The 24,731-nt window shown below is 40.1% G+C and overlaps 1 protein-coding gene and 3 pseudogenes across 1 annotated transcript; 2 read left to right on the top strand and 2 right to left on the bottom strand.

Moving 5' to 3' along the window:
* Window positions 1–4,778: 4,778 nt before the first annotated feature.
* LOC136279570 (uncharacterized) lies at window positions 4,779–5,600 on the top strand. Its single transcript, XM_066163514.1, has one exon. The coding sequence runs from the start codon at window positions 4,779–4,781 to the stop codon at window positions 5,598–5,600; it is 822 nt and encodes a 273-aa protein (XP_066019611.1).
* Window positions 5,601–13,259: 7,659 nt separating this feature from the next.
* Window positions 13,260–14,598, top strand: LOC131769215 (uncharacterized; annotated as a pseudogene).
* A 487-nt stretch (window positions 14,599–15,085) lies between these two features.
* LOC131769212 (uncharacterized) lies at window positions 15,086–19,101 on the bottom strand (annotated as a pseudogene).
* Window positions 19,102–21,583: 2,482 nt separating this feature from the next.
* On the bottom strand, window positions 21,584–24,201 carry LOC131773321 (uncharacterized; annotated as a pseudogene).
* Window positions 24,202–24,731: the final 530 nt, after the last annotated feature.

The raw sequence follows: 24,731 nt of genomic DNA, 5'->3' as shown, positions 1-24,731 counted from the left end.
ATTCTTTATCTACAATGGCAGACAGTAACGCATGTGCGCTTGTGATAAGATTACGAAAAGAGAAGAAAGTTGTGGCCTTACCTAAGGTAAAGTTCGCTGACAAGAACTTGTCGTTTCAAGAAGTGTTTACCGATGTGTATGATGGAGATTTAGATGTACGTGTCAAATGCAGAGTGGGATTTAAGAAGCCTGGAGATGCAGAACTGAAAGATTTCGTTTCGGTTGATCTCGCAGAAAACATGGAGCGAGTGTTAATGCCCTCAGTGCGAACTTTGTAGATTTTGATGCTCTAGACGAAGAACCACAGGCAAAAGCTGTCAAGCCATTGAACGCTTTCGACGTTCTGATGAAAGCCGTGAGCACAAAGATACTTCTGCCGGAAATAGGATCTGAGGAGCAAGCAAATCCTAATGGGTGGAACTGCATAACCGTCTTCTGCAGCTTGCAAAAATCCTATACCCTGGTGCAGGTTTTCCTCCTGCAGAGGTGAAATCTTCAGGTGCGTGTCCATTTTAGAATGTTGGTTTTTCCTCTTTTAATTTATACAATAGTATACAATTTATACAATTATTATTAAAAAGTATTAAATGTATTAAAAAACAAATACTCCATCGGAAGTCTTCAAAGCGAAACAGTTTTGTTAGAATTTCAGTGAATGCACACTGATTTGATGCCCCTCTCTCCTAAAATTTCGTGAACAGTATAAATAAATATATTACTTTTCCTGTTTCTTTTATCATATTGCATTTAACTGTCATATCCACAAAAATGGCGCTCAATATTGCTGGTGTTTGAAGGATTTAATATGTTTCGACTCATACCTCGAATTCAAATGTTGTGTCTTGTATATATTTATGTAATACATATAAATATACTATTTTTTACAAAAGGTGTTGCGTTTTTCAAGAAGCTTACCAACATAGCTTGGTACTTGGATCCTCACATTCCAAAATTCATCGAAAGAAGCTTAAAGATGCCAAAACTAATTATGGGGTTGCATGATGATATTGATAATGTGGCGTTGGCGGCATCGCCCCAGAGTTTCATTGGGTAGATTTATATTATTATGATTCCCATAATCAGGACATTATCTTTGATGTTTACAGTCCAATGAAGAATGTCTTAATAAATAAAAAATGCTATGAAAATATCTGTATTTAGATACAATGACTGGAAAGGGAAGAAAAAAGCAAGACCTCAGATATTACATGAAGAACTGTCAGAGAAAGTAGCAGAGGTTTATGACATGCTGCTATTTGCGTGGCTTGCAAGGTCTGAGTGGAAAACTTTTAAGCAGGTAGGCATTAATAATAGTACGTTGCTTCCACTTAAAAATAACGTTAGCGGTGAAAATAGATGGCATGACGTAAAACACGTTTAATAGGGTTTGTACTAAACGATAAGTTATTTGTTCTATTCATGATCTTGAAGAGATTGGAAATAGTATGAAGAAGTATCATTGTATGTTGGAAAGGAAGAATGAGAAGATAAGTGCAAATCAAATGGGCCTTAATTTACCTTGCAGCCCATTCACAGACGCAACTATCACAACTGTCCTTTCAAAAGGTTCAGGGCCAGTTTTAGAGCGCTACAACGACCTTTTCCATGAAATCCAAACTAGACCATGTTATGATCCTATTTTTCTCAACAATTTAATTGGAGATGATGCCACGAAAGAAGCCCGCTATCATTACGTATCTACTCTTTTGAAAAACGGTCTCCCCGGAGGAAGTTGGAGAACATGCGTCTTCTTTTGGAAGGTCCCCAATGACAGTACAGAACGACAACTGTCAGACAGAGTCGCCGCAGTTCTCAAACAAGATATGCCAACGTTCCATACCAGAGCTCTGAAGGCAGAATTTCCAAGCAGGTTTGGAAATGTGGCCAAGATTACACCTGCAATTCGAAGGGCTATTAATCGTTCTCTTACTGATGATAGTTCAGCAAATGACAATGCCATTTCAAACGCTCTCGACATCAGAATGGCAGTGGCAATTAATTCTGAGGATCCAGATCTAGCCATCGATTTACGAGAAATGAATGAGGGCCATCCAGAGAAGTACGAGGTGTTCTGGGAAGCCTTAGGGTCTTATCTAGAGGAGCACATGGCAGCTCAGGAAAGGAGACATGGAGATGTGGGATACATGCCCGTAGGCATAAGTGTGCCTGATTTGATAAAACAAGTGAAAGAAAAGTTACCCGAAGAAACCCCAATTCCATCTGAGGCCTGGGTTCGCTATCAGTTTTGGCCAAAAGACCCCAGTTCACGTTCTGCAACCCAGTACACTGGAAGGTTCAATGTTCTGTTCCATGTTCAAACTAGGCAAATTAGGCATATCCATCCAGACGTACACTACTGTGCAGCTTTGGCAAAGTACCTGAGATCGTGCCTGGTGAAGTTTAAAGTCCACTAGTTCATGCTTATGGAAGACGACAAGCATTTCATCAATATTGGGGAACCACACTGTCCTTTGGCATCAGTAGACAGAGGAAGAAGAGTGCTTGTGACCAGTCCAGAGTCGACAAGGCCCATGGCGTTAGATCACGACTTCTGCTGCATTCCTGTGACCCCCACTGAGACTTTAATCCCAGAAATACCCAGTGACCCTGGTGACTCACTTTATCAAGGACAGGTGCATGTAGATGTAGTTAATAATACATTATTTGAATGAGCTGCCTCAGTTCCAAAGGCAAACACAAATCAATTATTATAGATTAAGTAGTAGTAACTTTTACGTTTCAAAAGCTACATTCTTGTCTGTTTAAAAAGTATATTGTTATATCTTTAGACGAAATCCAGCTGAGGTACTTAAACAAATCTCAATGGGCAGACAGTTAATGTACACTTGTGGAGCTCCAATCCTCCCAGAAGGACATCCTGTAGCAGAAATCTTCATCGCATGCCAGGATATTTCATGCAGTGATCCAGTGGAAAAGCAGTATTATTCGTGCAAAAACTTTGACCTGATCTGTTGCAGATGTGGAAGTACAGAACCTGATGCACTAGTGAATGAAGAGATGAAGTGCCAATACAAAGTGGTTAACCCTGTTTGTCGGGCCTGCTTGAAAAAGGGTGCCGAGCCTGTTGTCTCCACCCTGAAAACAGTAACAGCATCCACCGGAAAGAAGAAGAAGAAACCTTGAATGCAACTTCGTGTTAGAACTAAACTTTCATGATCATCAGTCGCCCCATTATGAGATTGAAACTGACAAGCAAGACTGTTAGAAAGTTACTGTTTAATGAAGAAAGCTGTCTTGACGAAATGTTCTTTTCCAACAAACATTCCGTTTGTGTTCCAGTTACTTTTGCATGTTAAATCTCACATTTGGTCTTGAAGATATAATCCGATGGTAAAAGATGTATATCAAAACTACTGTCAAATGTCTAAAAAGGCTTTAAAAATGTTGTATCGATGTTAATTTATGACAATTGGTGTAAATACGACAAGAACTTTTTTTTTAACTTTTCCAAAAAAAATGGGTCGGTCGGGCAATGGGAAACAAAGCATTAAATTGGGATGGCCTTACTGAAAACTGGCCCTTACTTTGGAGATATGGAGGGATATTCAACTTTATTTTCTTTTTATGTAATATATCTTCAACGTCAAACCCCTTGTCTGCCACCACAAAGTTGTTGTCTTCTAAGAGATCTAATAAACCACAGCAGCAAGTGATTTCCTTATCTGATATGGAACCTGTGTAAAGTGAGGATACAAATGTAACTGCTCCTTGAAGAGCAATATCAATGAGTCCTTTCAGAGTGGTATTGCTTTTACATGATGAATACAGTTGAGATTGAAGCAATAATTATGATGAGGTCTACACATGTAACTCTGTGCAGTCTATCATCACCCTTATTGTTGGATATAGGTCTTTAAAAGCTTGCAGCATAGATGCATCAATTTGCTCCCTAGAAACCCAGACTGGCTGGGTGCCAAGTAAAAAATACATACAATTTACCCAGGTGGTTATTTTCCCGCTAACAGATGATATGCTTATAAAAAATCTATCTGTAAAATCTTGTGCAAACAGGCCAAGCCTGATTCTACCTAAAAATAAAAACAGCTCATCAATCAAGAGCATATTACGAACAGAGGGCCTCCTGGCTTGCATACCTGCAGAATAAACATATTTCATATGTTGTGCAGAAGGCTCAACAAAATGATAGAAATTTTAAAAATGTTTATAGCTAAGAAATTCAGAATAAAATATAATACTAACATTGTCAGAAAAGTGTTGGCCCGTCACTTGTACCTAGGCCCTCCCTGAGGGAAACTACATCCGGGCTCCCCAATTATTGTTGTTGTTGTAACACGAAGTGCTCGTGGTCAAGCTCGGGAATAAAGACTGTGTTCATTGCGCCCTCGATATTGTTTGAGTCGTCTGTACTGCCTGACATGGTGTCAGGAGTGGGATAGATCCGATAAATCGACAAGAGAAGCATTTACGGAGAGCAAACGTACATTTAGCGAATTCAACGACCGCAGCCGACTCGTCAAACAGCGATGGCGAACCTCAAGCGACCTGAATTGAAACTCGGCGGGAATACGTCAGAAAATTTCAAGAACTTCGAACTCAGATTCCACGACTACTGCATCCAAGCAGACTACCGAAACTTAGCGAAAAACCCCGAGACAGAGAGAGCAGATTACTACAAGAAACCATTACTGGAAATATCAGCGCTCCGATCGGCAATGCCGGACGAAGCCTTGCAAGTGATCCGTTACACAATTGAACCCCAGATAGCAGCTGATGATCAGAAAAAACCATGGATCTGGATGGACAAATTACAACTTCATTACACTGGATCTATCGGAAGCTCCCTATTGGCGGACAGATTTAAATTCTGGAACACTCAGCAAAGCCCACACGAATCTGTTCAGGAATGGGAAGTTAAGGTCAGACAGGCGGGCAGCCTGTGCTCGTACAATGCACTGACCGACGAAATGTGCCGTGACAAATTCGTTTTTGGCTTGCACGATGGCACAATGAGAGCTGAGTTACTAAAAACGCATTTAAAGTCGGACGGAATGCCCAAGAACATGCAAGATGTCGTTGCCGAAGCCAAGGCCCTCGAGTCAGCCCAAAAAGCCAACAAACTCATAACAGACGCCACAAAAGGAATCGAGGAACAAGTTAATTGGATAAGCCACAAACAAATGAAACTAAAGCGGGAGCCTGGAACCTGCTTTTGGTGTGGAGACCGACGCGGACCTCACCCCTGGAAAACATGCCCTGCAAATGGCAAAACCTGCACTAAGTGTGGAATTAACGACCACTTCTCCAGAGTCTGTCTCGAGACAGGCGCCCCCCAACATGAACAACCAAGGAGAACTACCCAATGGCAAGCTCAGGGTAGGGGGCGAGGCCACAGAGCACCTCGCGGCCGGTCCCAACCAAAACCCCCTCGTGAACAAAACGTACATATGCTGCAGATGACAAATGACCAACACCCTGTGGAGTACTACACTGATGACTACCAAGAACAGTGCTACTCCCTGGAAACACGGCAAATACACAGTATCCACACAACCCACGCAAAGAAAAATACTTTGTTACACTGCCCATGTCTGCAACAGGGAACAAATTCACCCCAGTGACATTCCAAATAGACACCGCCGCCACCTGCAATACCTTGTCTGAAGATACCCTTTTCAGGCTGATGCCAAACATGAAGCTTAGAAAGTCACCCTACCTACTACACCCCTATGGCGACTCCCAGCCGCTGAAACCACTGGGCAGATCGACCTTCTGTGCGAAAGAAACAAACGATACGAATCGCTCACATTCCAGATACTTCCTAGGGATGTCATGATGAACAAACCAGCCCTTCTCTCTGGCTCCGACTGCGAGGCACTGGGGCTCATCACCATCAGGGCACACGAAATATTCTCACTCACATCAGCAGTAAGAGACTCGTCAGGCAAGAGAGCCCCTACCTACCCAGCCAGCTTGCCACAAACCAATCCAGACCCAGGCGACCCAGCAGCTCAAGCCAACGGTACACTCAAGGGAGTAAAAGGCCGCCACCCTGACCAACCCGACAGTGCCAACCCATACGGTGACCCAGCAACGCCCTCACCTTCTAAACCTATAATGATCCCTTCCAAACGACGCCTGGCCCCACCCGGGAACCTCACCAAGGAAGACATACTAACACAGTATCCTGAAAACTTCGAAGGCCTTGGCTGCCTGGGACCCCCAGTTCATTTCGAAGTAAAAGCTGACGTCTCACCAGTACAAATGCCAATACATCGAGTCCCTGTGGCAAAACGCATGAAAGAAAAGGAAGCCCTTGACAGATACACCGCAGCTGGTATCATAAAGAAAGTAGAGGAACCCACCTCGTGGTGCTCCAATGAAGTCATTAAAGAGACACCAAAGAAGACAAGAATCTGCATTGACCCCAGTCAAACAGTCAATAAAGGAATTCTCAGACCAGTGTATCAAATGCCAACACTGTCTGAACAGCTCCATAAACTCTGCCATGCCAAATGTTTCTCACTTGTTGATGTCAGAGAAGGCTTTCTACACGTACCACTTGATGAAGAATCGTCACTGATGACGACAATGCACACGTCTTATCGGAGATACCGATGGCTCCGCCTCCCATTTGGCATATCAAGCGCTCCTGAGGAATTTCAAAAGCGCCTCATGTCAGCTCTAGAGGGTCTTGATGGAGTATTATGCATCGCCGATGATATACTTGTGTTCGGAGAAGGAACAACCTACCAAGAAGCTGAGAAAGACCACGACCGCCGTCTTGTCGCACTTATGGAGCGCTGCTCCAAAAAGAACATAAAATTAAACCAGAGCAAACTGCAGTTCAAGCTACAACAAGTCAAATTCATGGGCAACGTCATAACTGATCGAGGAATGCAAGCAGACCCAGACAAGATAGCAGCAATCTCAGCAATGGCCCCACCCCGAAACAAAGCAGGTGTTCAGCGATTCGTGGGAATGGCCAACTATCTCTCACCCTATTGTCCAAACCTCAGCACCATCATCCGGCCTCTCACCCAACTCACCAAGTCAGATATCCCCTTTATGTGGGCACAAGCACAAGATGACGCATTTAACAAAGCCAAACACCTCATCTCCACTGCACCAGTGCTCCAATACTATGACCTCAGTAAACCGGTCACACTTCAAGTCGACGCTACTGAAGAAGGCGTGGGCGGTGCCCTCCTTCAGCCCAATAGTGAAGGACGCCTCCAACCCGTAGCATACACATCAAACAGCCTCAACGCAACAGAACAACGATACTCCCAAATCGAAAAAGAGTGCTTGGCCATTTGTAACGCATTTGGAAAATTTGACCACTGGCTCTATGGCAAATCAGATATCGAAGTTCACACCGACCACCAGCCACTTGAGACCATCTGCAAAAAACCTCTGCACAAAGCCCCAGCACGGCTACAGAAAATGCTAATGAGACTGCAGAGATACCGCTTCACCATCCAATACAAGAAAGGAACCTCACTCTACCTGGCAGACACTCTCTCAAGAGCAGCACTACCTACCCCAGTACATGCCAGGGTCACAGGCTTTGAAGTATTCAGGACTGAACTCACAGAGGAATCCGATACCCACAACCCCCGCCTCACAGAAACCACCGAATCTCGCCTACGCGATGAGACCAAAAAGGATGAACACCTCTCCAAGTTAATGGCCACAATCGCCCAAGGCTGGCCGGATGACAGAAAGCAGCTACCACAACCACTACGAGCATACTGGACCTACAGAGACGAGCTAACCACTGACAATGGCCTCATCTACAAAGGCGCCCAAGTTATGATACCGCAGTCCATGCAAGCTGAGATGCTGCTGAAAATCCATGCAAACCACTTTGGTCCTGAATCAAATGTACGCATGGCACGAGACGTACTATTCTGGCCCGGGATGAGACAAGCAGTGTTTGATATGTGCAACAACTGCAGTACCTGCGCACAGTATGGATCAAAGTCAACAAAGGAACCTATGCGATCACTTCCGATTCCAACACTACCATGGCAGATCATCAGCCAAGACATCTTCCAGTACAGACAGAAAGCCTACCTTGTAACAGTGTGCCATTTTTCTGACTGGATCGAAGTGGATGAACTTGACGACACTTTGACAACATCAGTCATTAACAAAACCAAAGCTCATTTCGCCAGGTTTGGCGTTCCACGTATCTGCCACACAGACAACGGACCACAATTCACCAGTAAGGATTACATGGACTTTGCCTCTCAGTACGGGTTCAAACATACCACCTCAAGTCCCTATCACTCCCAGGGCAACGGCCGAGCCGAGGCAGCAGTGAAAGTATCGAAGTCTATGCTAAAGAAATCAGATGACTTCCAAATCGCCTTGCTCAATTACAGAAACACACCACCAAAAGACCACACCTACTCTCCTGCCCAACGCATGGTGAGCCGCCGGACACGAACGACGCTCCCAACAGCTGACCACCTTCTCGAGCCCATGTCAATCAACCGTGACACTGTATCAGCAGAACTCAAGGCCAAACGCAACACCAGTAAAGCTCACTATGACAAGACTGCGGGCCCAGAGCAGAATAGCATCAACATTGGTGAATTTGTGTATGCACGACCACCGACAAGCAAACCAGGCAACCCTTGGGCATATGGCCGTGTCACCGGACAACGCCACTCAAGATCTTACACCATACAAACGCCCCACAGTACCATTCGACGAAATCGGATACACATCAGGCATGCAGTACCTCCTCCTCCCCAAACACCACCGTGCACCCCACCCACGCTCACGCCTAGACCAGGCCACAGCCTTGCAAATCACTACAATCGTCTAGGATCAGAGCTGAATATGCCCACTAATCAGCCTACACAGCAACCACCTCCCTCATTGGACAAAAGTAACAGCGGCCCAGTTCTCGACACCCCTTCCCCTCCACAACCACAAGAACCAAGCACACCAGCCACGGGCCCAAGTGAGCTGCCTATCGACACACCCCTTGCTACAATTCAAGAACAGCCAAGGGATCACCAACCCGAAATGAGAACACGCACAAGACTCATCAAACCACCAACTCGGTTCAAAGACTTTGAACTCAAGTAATGCCTGCCATAAACGTTCGCGCTGCATAACAGCACGGTTTGCAGAACTTTCCATGATAACAGTCCGAACAGAACCTTATATAAGGCTACACCTGCCTACTTTACTCTGTTCTATTTACTATTAATTTTTTTTTCTTTTTTTTTTCAAAGAAGGGGGGATGTTGGCCACTTGTACCTAGGCCCTCCCTGAGGGAAACTACATCCGGGCTCCCCAATTATTGTTGTTGTTGTAACACGAAGTGCTCGTGGTCAAGCTCGGGAATAAAGACTGTGTTCATTGCGCCCTCGATATTGTTTGAGTCGTCTGTACTGCCTGACAAAAGTGCTCAAGTCCAGATGGATGTATTTTGAGAGCTGCAATTTGAGCTTTTAGGCTTTCAATCTCCTTCTAGGCTGCTTCATATGCTACTTCCAGTGAAATCTTGCTCTCTGCAACAGGTTCAGGTTCAGCATTGGGGGCATCAACATCAAGCTCAGGGCCATCAAGGATTGCTTCATGTTCGCTTTCAGTTTGACTGCCACCAATACAAAAAATAATTTCATCACAATTATTATGATGAATAAATATTACAATAGTTGATGTAAAAAGTCTTTTTAGCAGATCCACAATGATCAAAAATGGTGGCAAATTTGAATAATTACTAGCCTTGTGAATTGTGTTTCAACAAGTAACTTTTTTTTCTGAGGCATTGTTTTTCAACCACCAAATATTATTTCTCACCCACCAAATGCTTGTTTTCAAACAGTAGATTATATTTCTCAGTCACCAACTCACAATTCTCAAACAACAAACTTTATTTCTCAATTGGTGCTCAACAGATTTTTTCACTTTTGACGTGTTTGGCATGCCATATCTTTTGCCAATACTTATTTTGCACTGTTCCCACATACACCGTTCGCTTCCATAGACAGCTTTTGATGTCTCCCTGATCGAGGTAAATTTGCCACGGAACTGGTGAGATGCAACTTTCTAATGATACACGTAGTACTGGCAAAGCTCACTAGTAACCCTTTGTGTTTCAATGCTTTTAGTATTTCAGCTGGATGGAGGCCTTGCTTGTGGAGGATCTTGATTTTTTTTTAATAGAGTAATTTGAAACTTTGCCACAATGACTAACAAAAGTAGAGTATGTAAATGATCCCAAACCATTGACACAATTGATACACTGAGTGTTGCCATGGTTGTAAACAACTTAGGTCTACCTCTTTGATCTCCTTTTTGTGCAATTTACCCAACTTAAACTGTCAATTTTAGTGAAATATGCACCATGCTGTTACCTTTTCTTTTTCAAATTAAGCTCACTTTTGTGAACTACAGCAATCCTCCTTTTTCCCCATTCTCCCCCTTTTTCTTCCCTTTTTTACCCCCTCATGGTGAACTTTATGTCCCAGTTTGCACAAAAGGAAAGAAAAATATTCCTCCCATTGGAATCTTCTGTAAACCCACAGAAGATAGAAGCCAGGTAGGAGATGAAATCTTATTAGGCAGTTATCAAAACCTCAAAAGTACTGAAGGTTAAAAGTTGAAAATGAAACCTGTCACAAAACTAACATTGCAGAGGTGGCTGTGGTCATCCCTAAAAGAAATGTTACAATTTAAAAGAACTACAATCTATTTGAACAGAACATTCAAAGTTATGTGGCAAAGTGAACATCAACGGGACAGAAGAAATGAGAATGCAGAGGGATAAGACCAATCATGCAAATAAGATACATAACTGAGTGAACCTCCCAGAAGTAGGAGCTGCAGTTTCCATTACTGACCTAAAAGAAGGGGAGATGGTAGGAAAAGTGATGGAAGATAAGATTACAAGAAATGGCCAACCAAATGACCAGTGAACAGTCAAATTTATAGTTGCTACTTTTGTTCCTGAAAAATGGATGATGAACTCACTGGCTACATTCACAACATAAATTCAACAACATCTCCTTTCAAAGAAGAGTGTTAAAACCCTGTGGTTCAACATGCAAATTCAAACACAAACAGAAGTTGTGAGAGGGGTATGCTTCTCAGCAGCAAAACATAATGACTTCAAAAGTTCAGTGAGCGGACAAGCCCAATCAAAATCAAGAAATTTAACAATGATACAACAGCAGGTACAAAGAGTGGACTGATGAGCTCTAGAAACCAAGTGGAACCACTACTCACCTTTAAACCAGTCACAATCCCAACAACTGTCAGCATACCATCCATTACCTAAGTACTTATTGCAAGAAAAAAATGCTAACACCATTAATGGGCCCTATGAGTAAGGTGGAAGCAACCCTAAGGGATCCATTTGGTTCTATTCAGATAACTCTCTGGGAACAATATACTAATCAGGTTCAAGGAGGGAAAACTTGTGCCTTCAAGAACGTCAAAGTAAGTAAGAATGGTGTCATATTTCATCAGGATGTGGACTGTAGACATTTCCATCAGAGTATCCAATTCGAGTTCCCTTCTACACTCAGGGCAAGGAAGGCTGCAATTAAAACACACTGGCATGTCATTGAACCATGGCATGGTACATGGCTCATTTATGAAGACAACGCACTCTGAGGATGATTTTCCAGCTAGAACTTCTGAAGACAGCCGTCATACACTTTCGAATAATAGCCAGACAGGTATGCTGATTGCTCATTTCAAAGATGATTTAATTCCGTGAGACAAGGAACTAAAAGACAATACCAACAGCCAAAAAGCTATAAGGCAATACCACACTTGTCAGCACAATTTGAGAAAACACAACCACCAAGAAACCTAGCAGTGATCGAATTGAGTTGTCACAGTTTAAGAAATTAGGTATTTAATTTAGGAATAAAACATCAATGCATTGTTGTAGTAAACACAAAACACAACTCAGACATAGGGTAGTCATGTAAAGTGATATGAAAATATAGCTTCCACTATTGGAATGATGTGATGAATGTAGAGAATTGTTAGACTGTAGGTTTAACATCCATTTTCAGTGAAAACTAAGTTGTCATGTGTGTGCCAAAAGTAAAGTAGAGTCAGGTTATTTCTAACATTCGGCTGGGGGAATTCCTCCAAAATGACTTGCATACATAAAAATGTATTTAACGTTGTAGATAACAGGAAGAAAACCATTGAAAAGTTTCTTATTTCATTTCAAGCACGACTGTCTTGCAGCTATCAAGAAATCATTTTTCTCTTTGAGAAACTTTTCTGAATACTATTGTCTTTGTCCCATTGCAGAAGCTATCAGTGTCTTACTTTTCTGTTTCTTGCATGCTGAGTAAGTTGAATGGCTTTCGCTGCAAAGTATAAATGTAAAGCTATGGCATAACCTAGCTTGTAATCTTTTTCTATATTACAGATGTTTGCGGCTAAGGAAAATAGCAAAGCCTGCACCTCAGGAACTCTGAGTAAATTAACCAGATTTCAAGCTTTTAAAAGGTTTTCCTCACCTAAAAAGGCTCAGAAATAAGAAGATGGAAGTTCACGACCAACCAAAACAAACATCTAGTTTCCTGAGTTTGTAGTCATTCCAGATAAGCTAACCATGGAATCATGGAAGGATGAAATGAGGCACGTGAAGAAATCTGATCCAAAGAGCTATTGCTGCGCAGAAAGTTACAATATTGTGCAAAAGTAATGCAAACACCTGTCGATGAAATTTCACAAAATTCCTACCTTTTCAATGAATTCTTGGCTGAAACAAAACTTTGATGACCTTTCCACAAATTTTTGAGGCATGTATTGTTTTAAACGGCTCAAACTTTCAGCAGCATATTCCTTGATGGTGTTAATGTAACTTGAAATTTGAGCAAACAATTCATTCTATGGGGCGAATATTCCGGATGAAAATTTGTTGCTATTGTTCATTCCTCTCAAAAAGATTTGGTTGAATTTGTGGTTTGGTACTGCTCTATGTAAAACTCCAATGGAATTTCCTGCCATGATTTGAGTCTGCACACGACCTAAGTTGTTTGCAACCATGGCAACACTCAGTGTATCAATTGTGTTGATGCGTTTGAGATCATTTACATACTCTACTTTTGATAGTCATCATGGCAAAAGTTTCAAATTATTCTAAAAAAAAATCAAGATTTTCCACAAGCAAGGCCTCCATCCAACTGAAATACTGAAAGCGTTAAAATAGAGTACTAAAGCAGTTATGTCATGCTTCCATGCCAACCAAATTTCCTGTTCTAAACAAACGTTTGTGAAACAAGATGGCGGTGCTAACAATTGCATCTCTACTTTCTTTCTTCGAAAATGAGAATAAATCTGTTGCACGAGGTGAAAATCACTTCAAATCTAACCATGAGGAAAGCTTTAGTGCAAGTCAAGGTGTTTTGAAGGGACAGGTTTACACTAGTATGAAAAAAAAAGTGTATAACGTGACGGTAAGTGAAATGCGGTAAATGACTACCATTGAAATGAAAGCTTATAGAAAAACACTGTTAAACTTTGTTTTTTATAATTTTCTTTTTAGATATACCTTAACCAAAACAATGCGATTAAATCGAGCGAGTGCGAGTGTCCACGGGAAGCTTATAAATGTAGCCATGCTGCAGCTCTGTTCATCTATGGAATTTATAACTTGAGTCGGACTGATGTTGAGTGTTCATGGAAAAAACGGAATGCACCTGATATTTCTCGGAAATCTATTTCTGAAATGTTTCCTCCAACCAAGCCAGGATATACAGCCTTACTCCGACAACCAAATCAAGGCAATCGAGAAGCGCTGTATTCAGAATTGCGAGCATATGGAAAGTTCACTGGCCTATGCTGGCTGTTAAGCCCAGAGCCAAAACAACTGGGGGATCTACCTGTCTTAACCGTGGAAGAGCAAATTTTTTCTGGGGAATTTCTCACTCTATCTACTGCTGCTGAACAACTAGAGTTTATCAGACCGAAATTAAAGGTCAAGAGAGAAATTGTAAATCAAATCAGCTCTTTAACAGTTGGTCAGAGAAACAATCCCTCCTGGCATTTAGTAAGGAAGGGGCGCTTGACTGCAAGCAATTTTGGCTCCGTCATCATTGCTAAGAGGGTTACCCCATCCCTTATTAAGCGTCTCTTGGGGGAATATGACATCTCACGTGTCAAAGCTGTGGCATGGGGAGTCACAAATGAGGCTGAAGCCATCAAAACATTTACTGCCAAAACTCATCTTGAAGTTGTTGAGACGGGGGTGTGGCTTGACGAGTCAGGCATTCTTGGAGCTTCCCCTGATGGATTAGTGGGTGAAGACCATGTTCTAGAGGCGAAGTGTTCCTATACATTCAGAGATGCAAGTATTGAGGAAGCTTTGAAAAGTGACACATTTTGTTTGGAGAAAAAGAGCATGGATCGTACTCACTAAAAAGGAATCATGTCTACTGGCACCAAGTGCAAGGGCAAATGTACTTAGCCAAACGAAATTACTGTCACTTTGTTGTTTGGACAAATCACTGGTGTGTAATTATTGAAATCATGAAGGATCCATCCTGGGAAGAAAACCTTACCAGGCTCAGGGAATTTTACTTTAAACACCTCTTCCCCAAAATTGTTGAGGGAGAACTATAGTTTGAAGAATTATTGCAAGGTTTAAAACCAGCCGGAAGTTTGTACCATGTTCCCGTTAGACAATTTTAATACTGGAACAATAACAAGAACAGCAACCTTCCATGTTCAGTAATGAAAACAAACCAATTTTTTTTTAGAATAATCAAATATTCTTGATGTTGTGTTTTCTATAACATTTAAGATTAGAGTTGCATTTATTTACAGCTGAAAATGCTGGCTTTACTGTATGTGACTTCAGACAAATGCTCTATTATTTTTATAACATACTATACATTACAAAAATAGAAAATGCACCCTTATTTTCTAAACATAAAGGCCAAATAGATGGGCTAACTCTGACATGTTGGAATTTAAAGTTGATTCTCAAGCTTAAAGAAAACAACAAAAACAATACATCAAGGTTAATTGATTGTCTTAGTCCCCTAAGCATCAAAGCTAATACATATTAATTAAATACTCTCTCAATTTCTCCATTACATGCACATCTTTACTCAAATTCTGCACCTTCACATCCTTCCTTTATCAGTGGAAACTGAAGATTTACAAGGGCAGCACATCTTAAGTAGGGGGTACAAAGTTTAGTATCTTAAAATCCTTCAGCCGTGCATTAGCCCTTTCGATGTGAATTCTGCATTTTGCAATGTTTGTAGTAGCCCTGATCTCACTGGAAGTGAATTTTCCATTCTGTAAGAAGGGAGGAATGTTCACAGAAACACCCTCTGGGACAATGTCTTGAATTAAGAACCCCTTGTCTGCAAAGATCAGGTCACCACTTGCCATATGGTTCATTAGACCAGACTGTTTGACAATTTCCTTATCTGAAATTGATCCTGGATACAGTTTGCTTACATATGTTATAACTGCATTGGGTGCCACCCCAACTATAACTTTAAAAGAATTCATGCCTTGGTAGTTTGAATATGTTGCATTCTGTTGACTCATAAGACTGGGTGCTACAATTTCAATGTCTGTACAGTCAATAACTATTCTACAGCTAGTAAACATTGAAAATGATGAAGGAGAGCATAATTTGTTTTTCTACCTAGAAGGGATAGTGGTCATCAAATCATCAAATAAGATATTGTGTAAAACATGAACAAATGTTGTAACTACATTTGAAATGGTAACAACACTACAAGAGAATAACTGAGCTATGTGGAGATTAGTATAGTTTTGTCTCAGTTTCATGAGGGTGATTAAAATTTGATCTTCAAAAATTATTGACTCCACCCTCCAACCTGCATAGTATGACAAAGAATCTTTAAATCTAGAGGCATAATTTACTACAATCTGGAAAACCTCTTTTGTTGGTAGTCCAGTTTCCATACGAAGAACATCTGTGGTAAGAGTTGATGTAGAATAATGTGTTCTCTGGTACTGTGCAGCTTCTCTCTGCTGCTCAAGTTCCCTCTTTGCAAGATCAAGTTCGGCTTCAAGAATAATCTCGCTTATTGAAGGTTTTTCTTGCAAAGGAAGTGCCTCCTCTTCTTTGGCCCGAATGGCCTGCACCATGTCATGCACACTAGTGCTCTGTGTAGTGCTCTGTTTTTTCCTTTTTCAAGGTAATCTTTCTGATAGAAACAACTTGTCAGCATTACGTGTGTAAATTTCTGGGCCAGCACTCTTTTTCCCATCTCTGAAGTGACAACTACATATTCTGGAGTGATTCCCTGGTTCCCTGTCTTTTCTTCTGTAAGTTTATATAAACAAAATAAGTTCACTAAGTAGTACTAGTTAGTAATTTTAGAGTAGCACTGTGCGACATCTAAAGCTATTACAAACGAGTGCTTTAATATTGTTTATTCTAAATCAGCAACAATGTCGCCCACCAAAATGAACTAATACAAAATAAAACTCCTCCTCATCAAACTGCCAAGGGTAATAATATTTTTTCTCTTTTGAGAAAGCAGTTGATCTTTCACCTCTAACTTCGGCTCTCTGTCTGCTCAGTTGACGATTAAGATCTTCTTTCAAACGAATAAATTTTCGTCTACGTCATCAAAAGTTACACAAAAAACTTACAGTCCACTCAATAAAGGAAGCCATGAAAATAAAGGCAGAAAAACTGAAAAGGAGTCGAAAGCCTCGCTTGTAATGCTACGCTTGACACACTTTGTTTAGAACAGAAAATTTGGTTGCCATGGAAGCGTGACGTCACACTTTAGTACTCTATGCGATGGGTTACCAGTGAGCTTTTCCAGTACTACTGGAAAAATGCTTAAACGCTAAAATACTTTACACACTCTGAAGCTAGTGTGTTTTTTAATAAACATTAATTGTGAAGAATAAACATTTCCAAACAAACATGGGTGTTGTGATATCTGGAAAGCAATAAGCAATATGGGTGCTGTCTATTTGCACAGGGATTGAGAACGAATAAACAAGGAAAGGAGTCGAAAGCCGCGCTTGTAATGCTATGCTTGACACACTTTGTTTAGAACAGAACATTTGGTTGCCATGGAAGCGTGATGTCACACTTTAGTACTCTATGCGATGGGTTACCAGCGACCTTTTCCAGTACTACTGGAAAAATGCTTAAATGCTAAAATACTTTACACACTCTGAAGCTAGTGTTTTTTTTAATAAACATTAATTGTGAAGAATAAACATTTCCAAACAAACATGGGTGTTGTGATATCTGGAAAGCAATAAGCGATATGGGTGCTGTCTATTTGCACAGGGATTGAGAACAAATAAACAAGGAACGTATTTCTTGATTGACAATGCTCTGTCTGGTTAAAAAGCTAAGTACCAAAGTTAATGTTAAAAACTATTCCAATCATTTGAGAGTTTATTTCCACCACATACATGTCTCTTGGTTGCAATTGCTATTCATCTCAATTTACTTTTGTCGTTGTAAACTGATTAAACACTGAACCAGATATGATGGTTTACCCTTGATTAAACATCAGGAAACTGAAGTTGATGAAAAAAATATCTGGATTTGTCTGGGAGATAATTTCAGCCTAGTACATGTATCATAGTCAGAATTACTGTAAGATGCTTAAGACAATTTATCCAATCTTCATTGTCATCCACAGAGCGAGACCAGAATCTGATGTGATGACTTTTTGGTGTTTAGTCCTTTAGTCTACTGTGTTTGGTCTCAAACATTGATTGTCTCTGTGGTGGTGACTGACAAAGGTTGGAAATATGTTTAAAAATATTTTCTGTTGCTTACATGAATGGTAAAAAAAACTTGACCCCTCACAGAAGGCTATTGTCAGTTCAAAGCAAAATTTCGAACACTAATAATCGAAGAGACATTATGCCACGAATTTTTCACTTTGTGGCAAAAATTCAACAAAAAGGTGTTTTTTGTTCAAATAAAATGTTGCTTAACAGGCCTCAAACTTTCGATAGAATTTTCGTTCAAACTTTCAATGAAAGATTGCTAGAACAAATAACAAAATTTGCCAAATTCCATTTGCATTACTTTTGCACAAAACTGTATTTGGGCTGTTTTGATCACCATGGAATTGAAGACATTCTTCAGATTACCAAGGCAATAAACCAGAGCAGTTAAGAAAGAACTCAACTACTTTGCATCAGCCTACCCTCACCCCCTATCTGTGATAGGCCATTCTGCCACTAATTCCATGAAATAAGTTTTGAAATCTTCTTTACTGAGAAAAATTAAATATAGATATTACAAGAGCAGTCGAGAAGAAACTCAAGTGGTTTGCATTGACCTACCCTCCCCCCCCCTTTCTGTGATAAGCCACCCTGGCACTTATTCTATCAAAAAGTTCCAAAATCTTCTTTACAAAGGAAAATTTGATAAGCAGATCGATGGTCTTCAAATGTCACCAGATGAAATGGTAAAGCTTTGTTGTGATCCATGGATCTCATCTGATCATGTACATTGGTTGCCTGACAATCCAGATATTTCACATTAAAAAACTCTTTCTGTTAACATCGATCACACATTGAACGTAGAGGCATTAGTAGCTCACTCTCTTCCAGATGGTCAGTCAAAGCCAACAAGTTTATTCTTTGGTGTTAATGTGGGTAAGGATTCAAGTGACAGTGTATTCATTGCAATGGGATCCGGGTGAGGTTGTCTAGGAACAATGTGCCATGTTGATAAGGAAAAAAGAAAATAACATATGTGACTCACTGGCTTAGAGCATACCAGTCCTCCTCTTACCTAGATTAGAGCAGTTCATCAAGCACACTTATGAAAGTTTATCCAACTACTCCGTTTAAGTATGTCACACTTCAAGTAAGGTTACTACTGAGCAGGAGCACAAACGTGGATCCAACTGTGCATTTCAATACCCCCTTCAGACGTGATCTGATGTCTACAGTGTTGTACTGTTGATTATGGCTGTCTGTGCCTGTACAGCCCAGCAACTTTCTTCACAAATTACCATTTCAGGTCAATTGCAATTAACCCTGTGTATGGTTCCATCTTCTTTCCTTCACCCCTAGTCAAAAGAGCAAGTCAGACTCCTATTCCAACTTGAACACTCCCAGAGTACCATCATCAAAAGGAGACATATATGACAACACTGCAGAGAACAATGGGATGATCAGACAAACTTTATATGCTGAACAGAAGAGGGGACCAGTAGAAATTTCTGTATAGTACCCAATTACTGTTCATGACATGGAAGCTTGGCTTAATCATTATTTCAGTATGGAATTGGTGACTAACGCAAGAATTACAGTTTAATTGAGTACCAATCCTGTTATAAGCTCTCCTTTCTTTGCTTCTGCAATGTTTGCACTACATTTCTACAAATTTGGTGGTACCTACACTTTGCTGAAAATAACATTCCTCCCTCACCTGACTCAGACGAGTACAAAATTCAGCTTTTCTTGAACTTAGTTATTGCCAGGTTTCAGGAGGTGTATTTGCCTGATAGGCAACTTTTGCTACCAATGAAACACTGATCAAGTTTAAAGGGAAATTACACTTCAGACAACTTATCCCAATCGAGCCAGGGAGATTTGGAATAAAACCTTCACCCTAGCTGAATCTAAATGTGACCATGTGTTAAATGGTAAGATTTACACAGGCAAGGAAAATATTCAGGTACAGAGAGGTCATGGACCTTCCAACAAAAGTCTTGAAATCTTTGTTTACTCCTTTGATGTTTGCCAGCCCTAAAACCATTCCCCTCTATTAACTATGTTCATACTCCTGAAATTTTGAGTGAAAGCTAGCAAAGTACATTACAGCTGCGGTGGGCAACACTCTCCTATCACCTCATACTTAATCATGTAGGTTATTTACTGAATGCACAGCTTTGATATCCAGTTAAATGAAACAATTAGAGTTTAAAGGTTGTACCAGGTTTCTATGCTAGCACACAAAATTATAAAATGGTTATGTCGTTCTTAGCAACAGGTCAACTGGCAGCATTTTGTCAGGGTACACGAGCAATTGCCAACTTGCTTCCCACCCCTTAATCACAAAATCTAACACCATGAAAATGGCCAATTACAAAGTCACAAAACTACCATTCCACCCCTCCTCCATGATCGATTTGATATTATCTACTGCCCTTTTGTTTTGATCAAATAAAATGGCTGCAGGTATTTGAAGGGACTGTATCATCTATTTTTGCAACCATTTCAAAAATGAGTGAAAACTTTTTGTTTACTACAGTGGTGAAACAAACAATAGGATAACTCTCACCACACTGCCTATGCATTTAAGTTACTTGTATTTCAAAAATTAAACTGCTTTTCCACCAATTGAATATAATAAGCATCACCCCTATTTATTTCTTGGTTGTATGATTGTAAGATGATATTCCTCAGAATTAATTACAGGATCCAATATGCATGGGATCCATCCCAGATATCAGGCAGGTCTGGACATTAAGGTCAAGAAATGATGCTCACTAACACAAGCCATGAGGCGATCTAGCATCCCTGGCAATACTTTAAGGGATTATTTTGCATTTCTGAATTACACATAATAGATACTGAGAGATACAAAAGAGTGGCCAAGGCAGAACAGCAAAGATTGGGAAAGGTCTCTGCTAAATCTATTGAGCTGCACTGTACAGTGGTTGTAAAGGAATACAGAGTTCAGTGTAATATATATTAATAGAAGAAAAGCTCCTTCCTTTTTACCCAAAGGACGGCTTTCACACCCAAAAGTAAGTTTGAAGAGGTATTAGGTGTAACATTTGAGAGTAGGTTATTTACTGAATGTGCACCTTTGACTGGCTCTAAATTGACAGAAAAATCCTGATTATTTTACCTTTAAATTACTTGATCTGTAGTTAGCAGTTCAATTTTTATGTGAGGTAAAATGTGGAAAGGCACCAGCTTTGTGTGTTCCAGGAGTTTCTTTAATCGTGAATGTTATCAGTTAGGTTTAGATGCCACATATGATTACCAACTTAAAGGGGGTGACATGAGGTAACAATTGCACAGTCTTTGATGTATCAGATACTTAGGGGTTGACCACAAGAATAAAGGGGGAGGTTAAACTATTTTAGTACAAAAATTTATGTAACCAAAGGTCTATCCAGGTCTTTTAAACATTTAGGCACTGCAGATTACTTTTTTCATTGGTTTAAAAAATACTCAAGCATATTTCAGCTATGTTCCAGTCTGCTTTTTGGATTATTTTTTGAATAGCTTAGCCTTGGACTGATATGTTTTCTGCCTTCATTTGAAACTGTCCATCCCATCCTTAATACACCAAATATCTGCCCAATCTTTTTCGAGCTGAGACTGTTCTGAAAATATACTGTATTCTTGATAAATAATATTTGTTGTTAATTTCTATTTCAAGCAATAGTGTTCCAAAATTTATTTAAATATTAGATATGATAACAAACACTTTGTACGAACTACTGTGGAGTGTAAGTAGTGTAATTTAGGGTCTGTGTGTATTACACAGGTAGATTTCACCACAGTGTGTACAGAACAAGAACTGTGCTGGTTCCATCAGGAGCACATGGTTTAAGGGTGACATTGCCCCACAATACCACAACACATGGAGCAGATGAACAAATCATTATTCAATGACTGTCTGCGAGCCCTTCTCCACCAGTTGAGTCTCCTCTAAGACTGCACATTCCATAAGTACTTTGTGCATGCACACAATGAACAATGAACATTTCTCTATCTGTGGGCATCAAGCAGGAGATCCAGAAATCTGTACATGATGGCAAGTAACACAAGAATGTAAAAAATATTCCAAATGAATGCTGCATATTGTAGGCTTGACATACATTATTTATAGTATTAGATGATGCAAGGCTGTACTCTAATGACACCAAAACTAACATTTCAGTAAATATAATTGATATGACTGAATAGCATCTGGTTGCCCTACAGATAGGCCATCCTGTCTTAAGCTCTGTGGCAATGTAATTTTCTTGCTATTATCCCATCAGGGATTTTTTAAACTGTAGTTTCTTGCACTTCAATGCATCTCTTATTGCAATAATTAGTTCCCCATCAGTGGCCTGACTTTGGTCCACTATTGTGAATTTATTAAAACAAAACCGCAGATCACACGCTGTCAAAATGAAAGTTCGCCAAATTTTCAGCTTTAATTTCCTGGCATCTTTATGATTTTGTCTTTCTCATTACTTCAAACAGGGGAGATAGTGATGTCCTCCAAAGGGAACAGAACATTGCATATAGTCAATGGACCAGAGAAATATGACACTGAAATCCTCAATGGGAAATATCATCACTAAGATAAACAATGTCATCAAACACAGTAAAATAGATGCAGAGCTGGAAAAAAAAGTCGGTCATCTGACATTCTCTGACCACATTTTGAATATGTCTGGTCAATTTCACATTGTGATTGGACACAATGTCTGAACATTTCACCAAAACAACTTGACTTCTTCCCCAAAAAGTATTATCTATCCATGAAAGTTGCTTAGAGAGATTGTTTGAGCTATATTGGAAAGGTAACTCATAGAGCAGAGGTATTCCAAAAAAGACACCCTATAATTAATGCACTGCGTGCATGACGATATGTTGTTAGCATTTCATATAGAGCTGTTTCGAGAAAGGTTGTCCGATAAAAGTATTGAGGCTTATGCGACAATACTGAAAGGCATTATGGGTTATGGTAGGTCACTGTGTCATCATCAAGTTCACGAGTTTTCAGCGCAATGGAAGGCGGGACTATGAATATCTGTCTGCGTGTGTTAAAAGAAACAAACAAGAGTAGGCACGGCACCTATTCAGTAAAGGGCATGCCCTTACGTGAAAATGTGTACACCTCAAAGCAATACCTCCTTGACAACTGCACAGGGGAAATCGCTCCCGCAATTCCCCATATCATCAGAGATCCAGCTTGCTGAGGTGTTATCCTTGACAAAGAACAGTTTCCTTCAGGAAAAAAGAGGAAAGGTATTGTTTACAAACTCTATAAAACCAGCCACATTCTGCCGCACTTGAAGCTCAACATGCAGGTTTTTTTTATCCACTGTCATTATCGTTTTCTAAAATTAGCTAAACTCAACTGCAATACTGCACTGAGGGAAAGTGAAGATGGTGACGAAAAAAGAGAGAGTAGCTATGACGCTTGCTTGTCGAGACTGCGAAAAAAACACAAGCTTCCAGAATTCAAGTTATGATCCCGCAGATCACTTCCAGTCAGCTGAGGCAAATTAATTGATTAATTAATCAGCTGATTTATTTTTGGTTTAGACACGTATCCATTGCGCCATCCTTCAGCAGCTGATGGACCTCAAGAGTTTGAAAGACGATGGTGTTCTTTACGAAGACAAATTTTCCTCACAAAAGGAAAAGCTGTTGACAGAACTAAGCTCTTTATGATTGAAGCCAAATTCATGATTTACATGAATAGTAACTGTTGCAAAAAAGTCATTAAAAATACTCTGCATTTTGAATGTAGTTTTTGATTTCTTCATATGTGCCTTGAAGAAACACTTTGCACACATGCAAAATTGCTAGGCTACATCGTTTTCCCGGATCAAGCTCTTTACTTGTGCAAAAAGTTCTTCACATGGCATGAAATCAGAACTGTAGGGCAGAAGAAAAAGAACAATCGCTCCTGTTGCATTCATTGTGTCAATCGCTGCTTGCGTGTGGTGGATAGCTGCCTTATCTAAAAGACAAATAAGAAAGGAAGAAATGAATTTATGGAGGCAGGCTATTTACAGTGTTTTTTTTAACAGAGAATTTGGACAAGGGTGGAAACAATTATTTTACAATTTGATCAAAGTCCTAATATTGCCAAAGATTCTCTTGTACCCATTATGACCACTGATCGCAGATTGATTCCATTAAATGGAAGCAAGTTGGGGCATAGCTTTTCATCCACATCCATCATCAATTGTTGCTCCATTGACGTTCCCCTGATAAAGGTCAAGATCAATCATTCTTTCTGTACAAAGAATGGGAATGGCGGTTATGCGTGGTCCCCAGTTCTGCGCAATGCGTTTCACCTCATTTTTTTTAACTGACCAGGCTATAACCATTTGTACGTTTAAGTCTTTTGTCCTGATAAAATAAAATTTAAAAAAACAAAAACAAAGTGATACTACTAAATGATTAGGGCTAAATAATAGTAAAAAAGAGAAAGAAATGTTGTGTTACACAACAAACACATACAAATCCCCTTTCATCCAAGAACATCAACATCTCAGGATCCAGGAGACAAACATCAGACCTAAAAAGTACTCTGTCTGCTTCAGATCTTTGTAGGGTAATTGTTGTCTTCTTTAAAATGAGTGATTATAACGATAATAATAATAATCATCAAACACGTTTTTTCTTAAATTTACATAAGCAGGGAAAAATCAAAACGTAGCACTGACAAGAAATATTTGACAAACCCTTTCTCGGCCAAAATGGTTGTTTCAAAAATAGCAATATGCTCGAAAGAGCATGCTCTGACCCTGTCTGTTCATAGATATTCTGTGCAATTTCTGAGAGGGTTTTTTCCAAGTGGTCAAGTACTGCTTGCATTATTACAAACTCCACATGTGGATGCATAAGAAAACTATTTAACAGTTGTCCCAAAGTCTCTGCTTTCACTTCACCAGAATTTAGGAATTTTGATACGTAGAAAAGAATGGTTTTTGGTGACAACAAAGCAGCTGCTACCTCGTCAATGCTGTATCTTAAAAACTCTATCATCCATATTACCTGCCATCTCAAGTCTTTGCTGT

The sequence above is a fragment of the Pocillopora verrucosa genome, chromosome 3, assembly GCF_036669915.1.
Source record: "Pocillopora verrucosa isolate sample1 chromosome 3, ASM3666991v2, whole genome shotgun sequence".
Classification (NCBI taxonomy): Eukaryota; Metazoa; Cnidaria; class Anthozoa; order Scleractinia; family Pocilloporidae; genus Pocillopora; species Pocillopora verrucosa.
Note: the sequence above shows the minus strand (reverse complement) of the source record. Positions and strands in the feature narration are given on the sequence as shown.